At 29.4% G+C, this 15,050-nt stretch overlaps 1 protein-coding gene across 1 annotated transcript in view; it reads left to right on the forward strand.

Annotated features, from left to right (window-relative positions):
- Positions 1 to 15,050, forward strand: part of LOC129960749 (potassium voltage-gated channel subfamily H member 2-like) — a 631,583-nt gene that overhangs the window by 570,778 nt on the left and 45,755 nt on the right. The window contains exon 11 of the mRNA XM_056074363.1: positions 10,826 to 11,078. Coding sequence (XP_055930338.1) covers positions 10,826 to 11,078 — 253 coding nt within the window. The remainder of the gene's footprint in view (positions 1 to 10,825; positions 11,079 to 15,050) is intronic.

A 15,050-nucleotide genomic window follows, 5' to 3' on the forward strand; every position in this document is an offset into this window, starting at 1 on the left:
AAAATATTGTTAGCAATTTCCAAACCTATGCTTTATAGAAACCGCGTAGTAAAATTGAAATAGATTTGTCCAAGATTATATAAACGCTGAAGCACGCATATTTAGAATAAAAAAACAAATATAATATTTCCCAGGTACAATCACTTTCCGCTGCCCATACTTTTACTTATAAACTAAAACCTTTGCTCTCATTTTTTTTCAGTGACTCGTGTTTTTCTTTAGATGTATTAAACTGTTTTAATACTTCAAGGACGTTAAATATTGAACACAACTTAATTAAATTTCCTTCAAAGTGAAGGAGCGAAGAAAACTTTATTTGGTGCCTTCAAAGCAAGATTTTATTTCTTTTATTCTGGTTCTTTCTTTCAATACCGGATTTAATGGCAATATATATTTTAACTGGTTAGTAAAGAAATCAATAAAATTATTTTTTCATGTCTATGCCTATCCTGCGTTTTATTTTCCAAAAGTGTTTTTAAGAAAGAAGAATTTTATTTTGACTGATAAAATATTCGAAAATTCTAAGTAAAATCAAGATTTATTCCTTCTTTTCATAGGATTTTTAAAGCTAATCATTTCTTTCCAAATTGTAAGCTTATCCAGTTTCTAATTGCCCATGGAAATCTTAAAGCCTATCTAATGCGTTTTTATTTATGAAGTACCAATCTACGATCTTGTTCTGTTGGCGAAACTCGACATGTCAAGCGCCTGTCCGAAAAACGTTTGCTCATTAATGGGCAAAACAAGAACAATATTGCAGGACCTTTTTCTTTGGTTACTTTTGTGTATAGGATATAATTTTTTTCTGCTATTTTGCGCAATCTTTGAGAATATTTTTCCTTTTTCCTTAAATTTCAACATTTGCAAGTACAATTTTTTTATCTTTGCTAGTTTGCTTATGTATTTTTTTCATTTTTTCGCTCTATTTTTAATTCTTTTTTTATATTTAGATTTGACCATTTGGTTTGTATCATGAAATAAATGTGCCTATTTTAACCGCTTAACTGTTTTGTCCGTATCCTATACTTGCATCGATTTACCAAAATTTGATAGTTGTAAGCAAAAAATAAACCATTCATAACGATTATAATCAAATATTAAAATTGCTTCGAATACATAGATAAGTCTAATATTCAACGGATTTCTATTTGAATTAAAATTTTAAAAAAATGTTCTCAAAATAGAAGGTGTCATCTTATTAGATAATAAAGAAAATAAAACAGTTAAGTGATTAATGCATTGTGCATTTTTATATGATTTATAAGAGATTGACTTTTTTCTTAACATTTTATATTCTAATTCCCATTACTACCCACGTGCCCATATGCATTTAATCAATTATTGTATATTTACTACATGTATTTTTATGTAATTCACGTGCTAGAATAATTTCTTAGTAAATCCTCTATTTTCCGTTCGTTCAACAGCTATTTACTTTTTATAAAGCTTTATATTTTTATTAAATACAATTAGTCTTTTCTCAAAAGTCTATGAGAAAAAAATTCAGGGATAAATGCCATTTTATATATCTTCAATGTACACTGTCACATATTATATTTCTCGTTCCATGGAAGTTTTTAAGTATTCTCCCATTATAAAGGAAGAACTTTGCCTGAATTTTAGTGAAATAATCAAATTCCTACCGATTTATGAACAGTTTCTCTCTTTTGTCATTAAATCCCGAATCGGTTGTTTGTTTGTTTTTCGATTCGATGCATATAATGAAACATATCAAGAAAATTTAATACAGAACTCAGTGACAAAACAATAAGAATTGAAATATATCCTATGAAGAATAAAGAAATACAGATACACAAGAAAAATGTAAAAGTTAAATTTTTAATAATATTTCCAAAGCAGTCTTCCTCATTTGCTGCCACTACAATTTAACATTTTATTAAACGTTTTTGTAATTATCTTACATCCAAATATCAGAAAACAAATTATGGATGAATATTAAAAGCGCTTTTGGAGTAAAATAAAATTATATTACGAACATTTTCTTCCCTTTACTAATAAAAATGTGACGTCTCTCGAACTGTCAGTATTTGAGTATTCTGTTCTTCCCCTTTATTTAAATCAACAGCTTTCAATACTTATTTGACCAGCAGGAGTGTTCTCTCCAAACCTTCCCCTTATCTCTTCAATGAAGGTGATACTTTCTTCCTCCCGCATAAAATTATGGACCTTGGTTAAAGCCGTGAATGCCATTATAGCATTAGCTAATAATTATTACGAAATAAAGATATTCAGCATGAGTCTATCATTTTCGCTGAATCTATAGAGCGAATATATATTTTGGATATGTTTTTCTAAACATATGAAATAAAAATTTGACACAGAACAATAATTGTAATTACGGGAACAAATACCAAATTTCATTGATTTATGTCATTGCGTTTATGAGTTGTTTCATTTATATGCAAAGTCAGTCAGCCATCTAACTCTCCGACCCGCCACGAAGGCACACGGATTAAGGGCCATCACCGGCCACGGTACAACCCTCCCCGAAGGAAGTACGTCCCGTCATCGATGGGAGGAGTCAGATCCTCCACCTATTAGTGTACCCTCCAGGGTGGCGAGATCCAACCACCATGCCGGAAGCATCTCATCCTCATTTCGAGGTGACCCCCGGGGGGATTCATTTATATTCAAATGAAAAGACCTACAAATGGTCAACCCTTTGATAGATAGGGTTCAAAATTTGATAAAAATTTACATTTCAAATGCTAAATGTTTTATCAATCTAGCTCTTTATATTCCGCTATAATCCAGTTCACTTCTATTCGGACAACCAGATAGATAGATTTCCTCTCAATGGATTTCATTCAAAATTTAACAGAAATCTACTGTTATGGTCTTTAGTCAATATATCAAATTTCGCCTGTCTTCCTCGGAGTTTTTTTGTCTTAATAATTCCAAAATTGGTTTTTTCGAACACAGGAAAGCGTGAGATGGAGAGATTCATAACAATCTCAAGTTTTAATTGTTTGACGATTACAATACTTTTTATTATACATCTTATGTATGAGAAAGTAAAAAGACAGTTTTTCAAAAGAGATAGAAATTCATAGATACATGATATCGAGCGAAAGACACTTAATTACCACCTCCAATAATTCTCTTTCCTATTATTCATTCATTGTAAGAATTCGCCAAGATTTGGAACTAGTTTTACAGTTGAGAAAAATCTTCAAAATATGTATTTTGGGGTATACTTGCTTCCATAAAAATGTTTTCAGAATTTTTTTTAATGTGTCATTGTGCCAGCAACAGTTATTGAATTATAAGTTATCTGTAAAACCAAACATTTCGAGTGGTTTGATTTGAAATGGAAATCCATAAATTATCCCTTGTAGCTGCTACATAGCTATACTATCTTGTCTTTTGATACAACAGATGGTGTTACCTTATTAGCATCAAGGTATATTTCCCATGATCCTTCTTGGGGGTCATTATTGAAGTGGTTGTGGTGTTTTTTCTTGTTCGTGTTAGTTTCGAAAATGTGTAATGTGACTTGTGAAATGTGTAAGAAAATAATTAAATGACTGTTCTTAAAACTCGTCTGTTATTTTGATCTATCTCATAATGAAGTTATAAAGAGTCTTGTTCCTCTACACCATAAAATAATTATTAAATTTCGGTGTGATAATTCGGTGAATAAAATAATTATTTCATTCAATAATCATTTTATTCTTGAGAATTATCGTTTCTTTTAAATTGACTCTAAAAGTATCTAAAATGGATTCACAATATTTATTTTAAACTATAACAAGAATCTTTATTATAATTTTTATATAATATCTTTAAAAGTCAAGATGAAATCATTCTCAAATTTCAGACATGGAAATCTGAGGGAAAAAAATCGTTTTGTAAAAAAAAGATTAAAGATATATTTAAAATTCTGAACTCATTAACTATTTAAAAAAAATATTAAAGTGGATATTCCGCATTTAAGTAATTTTCTTGCATATTATTAATCCTTTATTCCTTTAAATTTCAGTTTATTCTAAGTGTCATCTCTTACCTTTAGTCTCAAATTTTTCAACTTTCTCTTTAAATTTTAATTTATTATCGCTTGTTATCGCCTGTTTCTAATCCACCATTTCCTTAAATTATTACAATATGTCATCTTATAGGCTATTAAACGAAAATATAGTTATATTGCAATAAAAATTCGCATTCACCATTTTTGTTAATAAAGGGATAATAAAAGAAGAAATTAAAAACTATAAAATGTAATCTTCAGAGACATGTTAAGGATAAATCAACTAAAATTAACAAATAAGTACTTGTCAAATATTATAAAATAAAAATATATCGGAAAATGTTAAGTTTTTCCTTCAAAACGAAAATAAATTAAACTATTGTTTATTTTATATCTAAATTTATACCAGTTGATGAAAAATTAAAAACTTTTAAACATTACATAAATTGATGTATGCTTGTTATCAACAAGCATACATTATCAGAGATAAAAATAAGCAAACATTTTTATACAATATTTTTTAATTTACATTAAAATGCAAAATGGCATAAAGTGTATTAATTGATTTCAATGTTTTTCGGATATATATATATATATTATTTAGTTAAATTACGAAAAAAATCATTGTAAAAAATTACTATCAGAAAAACATGAAAGATTTAATAGAAAAAAATATTAAGCTTACTTCTTGAAAAATAGAGACAAAATGGCGGAATAGTAATGGCGGCGTTCTTCTTTCCACCAAAAAATACTACGGAAGTCGCTCTTCGATCCTTGATGCCACCAGCTCAAGCAAATTAATTAAAAGTTTTAATAAATTCTTATTTTTCCCTTACAACGCTTTCAGCATTTTTCTTCGACCTTTCTTCCAAATTATACTTTACCTTAGTTTCTGTTTAAATAATATTCTTTTTGATTAATTTTCTATTCGATTCAAAGAATTCAGATGTATTGCATAAAAAGCATCGCCATATATATTCAATGAAAGATGAAGATGACAGTAAGAATACTATTAACGCACTCCTCAAATTTTCTGTTAAATTTCAATAATATACCAAAATAAAGAATTCGACAAAGGAATACATGTTATTCAAGATTTGTTTGACAGCTAATTAAAATATAAGCAGACCTAGGTATTTAGTCTTTAGCAAGTAATAAAATGTTTCCTGAATTTTGGATCTGACATTTTATTATGACATGTACTAATAAAAAAATTTTATCATTTCATAATATTTTCTCATTTTAATGACGATGTCCCATATCCATTATGTCCAATGATTTTATAACTCAAAGAAGAAGAAAACTTAAACGTTATTTAAAGACAAAATATTGCCTTAAAACAGAAGTAGGATTTCAGTGCACAAAAATAACTATTTACTAATAGTTATCATAATTTTATCTTACTGTAACAAGAAATGAAATAAAATACCAACCTTAGGTTCAATAATGGCTCTTCTTTACTGAAAGAGTTGAAGATGATATTATTATTTTGATAGGAACCTACATGGTTTCAACAATTCTAATTCTTTTTTCAAGTACTGTCTACACTAAATAAATTGTGATATGACAAAGAACTGCCTTATTAATCAACTTACAGTATAACTATTAATCAAATTTCTTCAAAATTTTAATATTCCTAAAGGGAAAAATAGACATTTATAAAGGAAAAAATATTTGTTACCATAAATACTTTAACACATCTTTATTTTATAAAGATATCTAAAAACAAGGAAGTGTTTATATTTTTTTAACATAACAAACAACATTTTAACTAAATACCATACAAATATTAGTAATTTAATTCATTTTAATTAAATTTATCTTATAGATTTTATTTTATTGTCTTATTATCCGAATTCTAAAATTTCATTCTTCATTCATTCCAATCTAATATTAAACCACATCTGTTATCCAAACAAATCAAATCATTGAGTCGATTCGATTTGCTTTTTTCTTTAGATTATGAAGTATAGTCATGGTTAGTCCATGCTTACAACAAATTATAGGAAATCATTACCAAGAAGCATAATTTACAAACATGCATTGTTACTTTTCTTTAAAGGTATCTTAGATATCTCAAGGGAAAGAGACTGTATTCCAGCATATGTTTGATTATCGAATCATTTCCTTTGTTTAACCACATTTTGCTTTTATTGACTGCTTATTTAAAATTCAGAAATTTCATCACGAATTTCTCCTCTTACCATGTTCTTTTACAGAACGCCGTCTCATACCCCCCGTATCCGTGACCATTCTGGTCACTGAATGGTTTGGTGGGCATGTTACGGGAATTTTATTTAATTAACAAAATATTTACAGTAGGAAAACGAAACAAAAATAACTTTTTACAGAATTTACAATTGTATAAGACATTATATTGAGATGAGACCGTTTACATAATTTTAGAAATACAATTTGTAGTAATAAACTTAAATATATAATGCTGAGAGATAAAATGTGTAAAAATATACATATAATCTGTGTTCACTTATTTTTTATGATATAGTAGATCAGGATGCAGTTAAAAAAATCAGATGGAACATAATTTGAGAAATGGAAATGAAGAGAATCTCTGTTTGATTGAAATGTGTGACAGGTGACTGCTGTGCTTGTTTTTTCCCTTAGTCTTTTTTGGTGTGAGACTTGATGTTGAGAGCTATGGAGGCAAGAATAGGTCTCTATTTTCACTTATAAATTTGATTATACTTTGGATTTTTTGCCTGGAAAGGAAGTTGCCGGCGACTCTTTTCAGCCATTCCTGTTCATGGCTTGGTGATGGTTTTTTCATATGCCAGGAGATTGTAAGGATGCATTCCGTAGCATAATGAAGTGCGGTAAAGACACTCAAAACATTTTTCTATGTGCATGAATGGGTTTATTGATTTGTGTATGTATCTTGATACTTAAACATGCTACAAGAAATACTTATCTACTCATTTTATTTATTTCATTATAATTTTATATAATCCTTAAACATTGCTCTGATTTCAATACATTAAAATGGGCTTTTTTAAATTCTTGTATGCAAACAGAAAATATTGTTATCGTCAAAAAATTTGAGCTAGATGTTGAAGAATGTCCCTTACTCATAAAAATACATTTTTGGATTTATCTGACCTTCTTGAACGCGATAGCTCAAAAACTGTTTACGCTAGATAGATGAATTTTGGTATATTGTCTTTGCACTAATTTGTAGATTTCTGTTAAATTATGAAGGAAATTCAGTCTCAGGAAGTCTAGCTATATGGCTATTCGAGTAAGATTACTACAAAAACGCAAACAGCTAATAAATAGTTAAAGTATATATTGGCAATTATGAATTATGAGCAAAATCCGTTAAACCTCTGTCAATCCTTACTTTCATATGCATGTAATTGCAATAGATTAGATAAATGAAATTTGATATACAGTACACTCCCGATTATCCGCGAAATTGGGTGGCGCGGCCGCCGCGGATAACAAAAACCGCGGATAATCCGAAAAAAGCGGAAAACGGGTATAGCAAAAAAGAAAACAGTCATTCCAAGTTTGAAAAATCATTTTAGGTGCAATAAAAGGTAAAATAAACAGCAGGAAATGTTTAACTAACGCTTAATATTTTAGTATATCACTCAAAACGAACCTAAAATGCATTTTGTTAATGAAAACAGAAAAGTGCTTTGTACTTACGAGAGGCGTCAAGGATACACAGAAAAATTAATACATATATACTGTTTTAATACTGTAATGTATTATGTAATTACAAAAGCATAACTGTAAAACTGCACCTTTTTGAAGAAATTAGTCATTTGTGTTTACTTCTTGCTTTGGTAGCATTTTCTCTTTGCTTGAAAGCAAAAAAAAAAAAAAAACTTAGTTCCGGAAGGCGCGGATAATCGGGAGTCTACTGTATTATCTTTTCACAAAAAATTGTAATTCTTCGCCAAATTTTTATTTCAATGCGTTGAGAAACAAGCTTGCAAATTGAATATTTGTTTGTTTTATTTTTACTATTTTATAAAAGAACAAAACTATTATATGCATAAATCTGTAAATAAAAATATACGCATGAATGGCGTTCACGGCCTAGCTCAACATCTACATAGGGAGGTCGATAGCATCTTCGTTATGGAATATGTGATAAAGTTTCTCAGAAATCACTCCTGTTAGTTATATACTATTTTTCGTTATTTTGAAAACATAAACATTGAAAAAATAATAAATTTCAAAATATTTGCATGCATGCATTGCATAGAAGTCTAACGTTTTTTTTTAATAACTAAATATTTTTTGGTACATTGGAAATTCAGAATAAAAAACTTTATTTACGTACATATTCGTATTTCGAGGATCTTTAGAAAACTTGCATAAATCTCGAATTTTATAAGAACTGTTACAGAAGCATTTGGTCACTTTTTTCGTGATAACTTCTGAGAATATTACAGAATAGAAATAAATTTCATACTCTTCAAAATTTTAAATTCTCGGAAGTTATTGCAGAAAAAAAAATGCTTAATATTTAATTAAAATTCAAATTGAAGTTTTTAAAAATTGCTCCTCCAAATTTCGTAGCTGTAGGTCAAATGGTATATAAAGAGACCGTTCATCATCTTTATTATTAAAACAAGAATATTTATTTATATTTATTATTAGAACAAGAATATTCATTCATTATTATTAGTTGAAGAGAAATAGCTTGTTAAGTTGTATTGCCCTGTATTTTATTTGCCCTTTTTTCTCATATATTACAAATTATTATCTTAATCTGTCTGCGATCAGATCCACAGTAGTTTTTATATTGTCTGACTAATAAATATTCGAAATTATTGAAATTATTTTTATGTTTGTCATCTGACATAGATGAACTTCCTTTCTAAATTCGAACTATCCAATTTCGCTGTTTAGGACTATTTCACGAAATAATTCACGAATTTCGTAAGCATGGTTTGAATTTCTATTGATCATATTTTATTATCAAAGATGCCAACACATTTTTTCAAAAAACGGTGAATATGCGATATATTCAAAATAAACAGTTTTACTCATGAATTAACCTTCATACATTTTTCAATTAAATTAATGGGTGTTCCGTGCCAAAATATTTAAAAATGCATGCATCATTCGTCAGAATCAACAATTATAAGCCAAAACTAAATAAATATTGTCACTTTTTCCAAAGTAGTGTAAAAAAAATCGCATCTTCTTTACATTAATCATAATAAAACACCACACCTTTAAACAAAGTAATGGTATAAACATCATACATACTGAAAAGTTCATTTTTCTCTAAGGGAAAATTAAAATCGGGAATTTTCTATGTGCCAGATGATGAGACGTAAATCAATACTAAAAAGCTGTAGAGTGACTGGTCGATATAGGATCGATAATTTCAACAGGTCTTGGGAAATCCATCGTATCTTACTTTTCTTTTTTCTTTTCTTGTAAATGCAATTTCCTTTCTGAATAGCGAACAATGTCGGTTCTAGGTCTTAAATTGTCTTTTTTCATCTCATGCTAGATATTTTTATGCATCTGTAATTCAATTTATTAGCTAAAGAGACGCATAAGTAGAAAAATACCAGAGAATAACGATCTTAGAAGACGGCAGCGTAGAAGTGTTATAGTTGCATGGGAGTATTGACACTGTGTTATGTCCTACCCTGAAGGACTAATAAATGAATAAGTGTATTATTGAAATAATTACTATACCGAATAGCGTAAAATTAAATCTTAGTTCTGTTGTTCTATCTTTCAGTAATACTGAAATAATTCTTTATACCTTCTAAATAGGGGCTCCTTTAAGTTCAATTAACAGTAATCATAATCACCAATAATCAATTAACAACAATCATTCAATCACCAGTGTTCAACCCATTTACCCTCCCTTTCGGTCGAGGCTCTCAGGGGTTCATTAAAACGTTGACCCGCATCAGCCCCCCGGCCACCTCAGAAACTGAAAACAACTTCAGTTGTAAGGCTTAACAAAGCCAACCGCAATCAGTCATATATTATATGAACTACTCACCGCAAAAGGAGTGTATATAGTTTTAAATAAAGAGGTTAAGCAAAAGTATAGTCCACTGCTCACTTCGAATCACCAACCAGTAATTTCATAATTACTGGGAATTGAATTACTGGTGGTTTTAATTACCTGAACAACAGAATTTAAATTTTCCCGGAACTCCATACGCTCCCGGCAAAGCAATTAAAGGATTAAATGCAATTAAAACCGATATATCGCTTATTTACTTGCATAACTTCGTCTGAATATTTATTCTTAGTTATAGCATTCAAAATATTATAATGTTGAGACATATTTTCCATGTAATGCTTACATGCGGCTTTAATAACTTTTTGCATTTGAGATTTTGTTAAAAGAGTTTTTAAAAAAAGGAAATGTAGCACGACAATACATTTAATAATTTATTTTATCTATGGGAAAACTCAGTAATGATGAAACTCACTAACGATGTTGGTCTTTTATTATGAATGCCGGTTAAGTTTCCATTAACTGATTTGATTGGAAAAATTATTGCATATAGATACTATACACTTTATTTATTTTTCATTTCAGCAAAGATTACATATCGATATTCTTACATATAATTTTATGAAAATCATACTCATATATTAAAGATAATGCTTTTCTTTGATTTTCTTAAACCAGCAAAATGCAGGAAAACCGAAAAATGCCTTAGCCATATATTGACTAATAAGGCAGTTTCAAGCGATTTAATGCATATAATTTAACGGGGAATTGCGGCTCGTTGTTAAAGATATATCTTACCAGCTGAAATGTTAAATATCTTAAACGGCCAACTTTTTGCATTCCATTTACTTATCTTGTCTGTTCAACAGGTGCTAAAAGGTTTCCCCGAGTGCCTTCAAGCAGATATCTGCTTGCATCTCAATCGGAATCTGCTCAACACATGCCCCGCATTTAAAGGTGCCAGTCCGGGATGTCTGCGGGCTCTTTCGATGAAGTTCAAGACAACGCATGCGCCCCCAGGAGATACCCTGGTACACAGAGGGGACGTCCTCACGTCCCTTTACTTCATTTCAAGAGGTACTATAGAGATCATGAAGGATGACGCTATCATGGCCATCCTAGGTAAGATATTTGTATTAAGAAATTATTTTTAGCTACCTCATTAGCAGACGTATATTGTACAATATTGTAGATATTGAACAATATTCGCAATATTGTATAATATTATAATTATTATATAATTAATTAATATAATTAATATAATAATATATTAATATAATTAATTATATAATGAAATATCACACAAGATTGTATACAATATTGCGCGACATTCTGTGCTACCCGGGAAATTAATACCCATGTAGAACTAGGCAAAGGTTCCCAGATTTCTATTTAAGGATAGCTATGTATGGTTATCTCTGAAGATTCTTCTTATGGCCTTTAAAATATATTAATTACTTGAGCTTGTTATATAAAACTTACTCCGCGCATGATGAAGTAAGTAAAATAGCTCTAAATTTTGAAGTTGAGGAAAATACAATGACATGTCTATTTAAGTAAGGATGCTTTGTGTTTTCGCTTACTTTTAGAATATTGTTAAAAATCCGTAATTTTGCTAACCGGTACGAATTGTGTCATCCTGGAAAAACCGTTAAAACCTTTGTAAGATCTGTACTGTGCGTGCTGAGCTTGGCTACCATTTGGCGACTTGGCGATGAATTTGGCAAGTTTGGCGACTAAATGGATAATACCGGAAAGTTTGAGAAGTTTCACGATCCATCCAGTAATAACCGAGATATACCCAGGTACGCCCTGATTGGTCTGAAGATTCTAGCTCCACCTCCCAGAACTATAAAAGACGAGCACTCTGAAGCTGGGAAGAAGTGTGTGTATCGTCAGAAGTGGGGTGTGAGAGTAGTCGGAGTCGCCGACACGTAGAGAAACTAGGGGATTAGACAGCAAGAAAGCTGCTGAACTAGCAATTAAATGTGCTGCGTCATTACGATTTATTGGCGGTATTTGTAGCAGAAAAAATTTTGTAACAATATCATCTATTGAAAAATCAATCTACCTCCATTTCTGTTAGAACAACTGTGGCTAGGTTTCATAGCAATGTCAATTCTAAAACATATATTTTTTAATTAGAAATTATTACATATTTGCATGGGATATCTCTCGGTAATGCATTAGAAATTTTATCTCGTATCGTAAAAACTATTGCAGATTTTTTTGTAGGACTTGCACATTCCCAACATTTTTAGTTTTATTAAATATTATTGAAGATATTTGGTAGCATTGTAACTTAACATTTAAATAATACCAATTAGAAAAAAATATTTTATTTACACTTTTAATTAAAATATTTTTTAATAAAAATTAACTCTTTTAAATTTTGTACTACTTTTTCAAATGTGCCTACTTTTACTCCGAATTGCAGATTCGATAAAACATGCTGTACAAAACTGTACATGGATTTTAAGATATTGTGGCGGATTGAGATGAGCGAGGATAGAACCTGGGACCTTGTGGTTTGCAGCCCAGTAACATGACCATGATACAAAAGCAATTGCTCGTGCAGCGTACTTGTTAACTGGCTATATTTAACATTGAATTCAAAGTAACTTTTAATATTTATATTGAAATATGAGAAAATTTATCAAGTAGCATATTTTATATACTGTCAATAAAATAATTAAATTGTTATGTGCTTATTTCCTTCTCCGTTTTACCATGCGCAGAGTGATAAACATGTGCAAAAAAGTTCTATCTTAAGGGGGGGGGGACCTTGGAATTTCAATGCATGAAAATAGAATTCAAAATTCCATTTTTTTGGATTAAAAGATAATAAAGCTTTTAAAGATAAACTGCTTAACTAAAGGGCATACAGTAGCAATACAGTATGTTCCTAAAAATGCGCCTTGATTTCAGTTGATTATAATTTTATTATCAATAAATATACGAACTCCACATTTTATATAGTCACACAATAGTTGACCAAATTTTTCATTTAATACATTCAATATGAGTCCAAACGAAGTTTCTGTAGTCTGTAGTACTTGAGTCATCACACAATAGATTTAAAAAAAATCAGGAATGATAAATAGATTAACATTAGACTGATTCTTTCCCTAAATGCTGCACTATTTGACTGTTAATGTATCCTACGAATTTCACTGATTTGATCTTGAATGCTTTGTAAATGTTTCTATATTTTCAGCAGTTATTATTGATCTTAACGCATTTCTATCCTTTTCAACCTGATCTAAATCTGAATCCTTTTGTATTAGTTGTTTTAATAACTTCACAAGAGCCTGTTCTCCTTAATGAGTTTATAAAATGTTTTGGTGATTTCATCACATCTAACGACATATCACGCCATCACTTTAGTTGCATACAAATCAGATCTTTAGATTAAATAATAACGAACTAAAATGGGAAATAATCTGAACTAAAACTTGTAATCATGGCATGTATTCAAACGAAGTAGTGTTTTGGTAAATAAGTTGCTTTCTCATGTGCTATTTAATTCTGTAATATGTTCCATTTTCGCTGGAAAAACGTCAGATGCATGCATGTGTTTCTTTTGTATCTACGGCCGAACAGAAGAATGAGTTTCGTAATGAGCCATCCTTCCCTTCAGTATTTATGACATTGATTTACAGCAAGCAGTATATCCTTACATCGTCGTAAAAACTGATAGCATCCCACCTTACACCTCCGATATTGATCCCATGACTTTTCGGCTCAACAATTCTGGCTCTCCAGGGTTTTTCAAATGAGTACGTGACTTGCATTTATTCTTTGTTTTGATGTAGGTTGCCTTGAGCTCATAATCATTATATCATTTTCTAATTTACACTCACAAAATGACATTCTGGGGCAAATCTAGAAGCGTATTTGCACACATTTACATTAAGTGAAATTTACTCTTGATTACTCATTTACGAGCAGTGCTGCTCGTAAATAAGTAGTCTGTTTTTATGTCAAGTGGAAACCGAGTTATGGCGTTTTATTCCAATGCTTATTTTTCATAATATTATCATTGTGTTCTGCTTTCTTTTATTTTAGAATAATTTAATTACATTTTTACATATTTAGAAATCTGATATGGGTAATATTGTGCTTATTAAGTGTAGTTAAACTTCAACTGTTTGGTAAGCTTCAAAACCACTGCATTCCACTGTTGAAAAGCAAATAAAAATCAATAGAAAATAAGAACTTCTTGAAATCTGGGTAATTCGAACGAATCGTATTATAATTATGTATAATTTTAATTTTTAATATAAGGTTGATGAAATTCAATCTAACTTTTTATTAATTTTTGAGAATTAAAAAATAATTTCTCCAATTAAAAGATTTTGCTTATATCACATATTCTGATAATGGCTCTTATATCAATATACTAAAAGATATTATTGTTAAATTGATTTCAAGTTCTAATTATTCCTGTTTCATTTATAGAATCAATTTTGTTATTTATTTCATTTTTACATTCTTATGCTTTTGTCATAAAAGTGAGAATAAGATTTAATTTTAACTTCCACATTTTGTTTGTAAATAGATGTATTGCTGTTTGTAACTGCATTTCGGTAAAAAAAAAAAATTAAACAAATCAAATCAGACCTTAATTTAACCTCTTGTCTTCCTATCATTGAGCGTAATTATTATTTTGTATCTTATTATACAAAGTTATACTACTCAAAATATTATAAAATATCATATTTTTTCCTAATCTTAATCATTTTTTAATTTACTTGATTTTTATATACTACCTTCTACAACAGGATTCCAGTTTATATCTTTTTAAAATACCAAAAAAAAATTTTCTTTTTTTTAAAAAAATAAAATGTGCAAATAATTTTATATAACTTTTCAAGCAGCAAAATGTATTCCCATAAAATTAATGGTTTTAATGTTTAAGAATATAAAACCAATACTTTCAGAGAATATAGAATAATTTGAAATTATATAATTCTATGAACTTTTTTTTAAATTTCCAAGATCATGGAAATATAATTTTTTACCAAATGAATATCAGATTCTTTCGTCCCTTATAAAATATTTGCTTTTTTAGGATAAAAAATCATGTTGCGC

This window comes from Argiope bruennichi, chromosome 2 (genome assembly GCF_947563725.1).
Source record: "Argiope bruennichi chromosome 2, qqArgBrue1.1, whole genome shotgun sequence".
NCBI classification, from domain to species: Eukaryota; Metazoa; Arthropoda; class Arachnida; order Araneae; family Araneidae; genus Argiope; species Argiope bruennichi.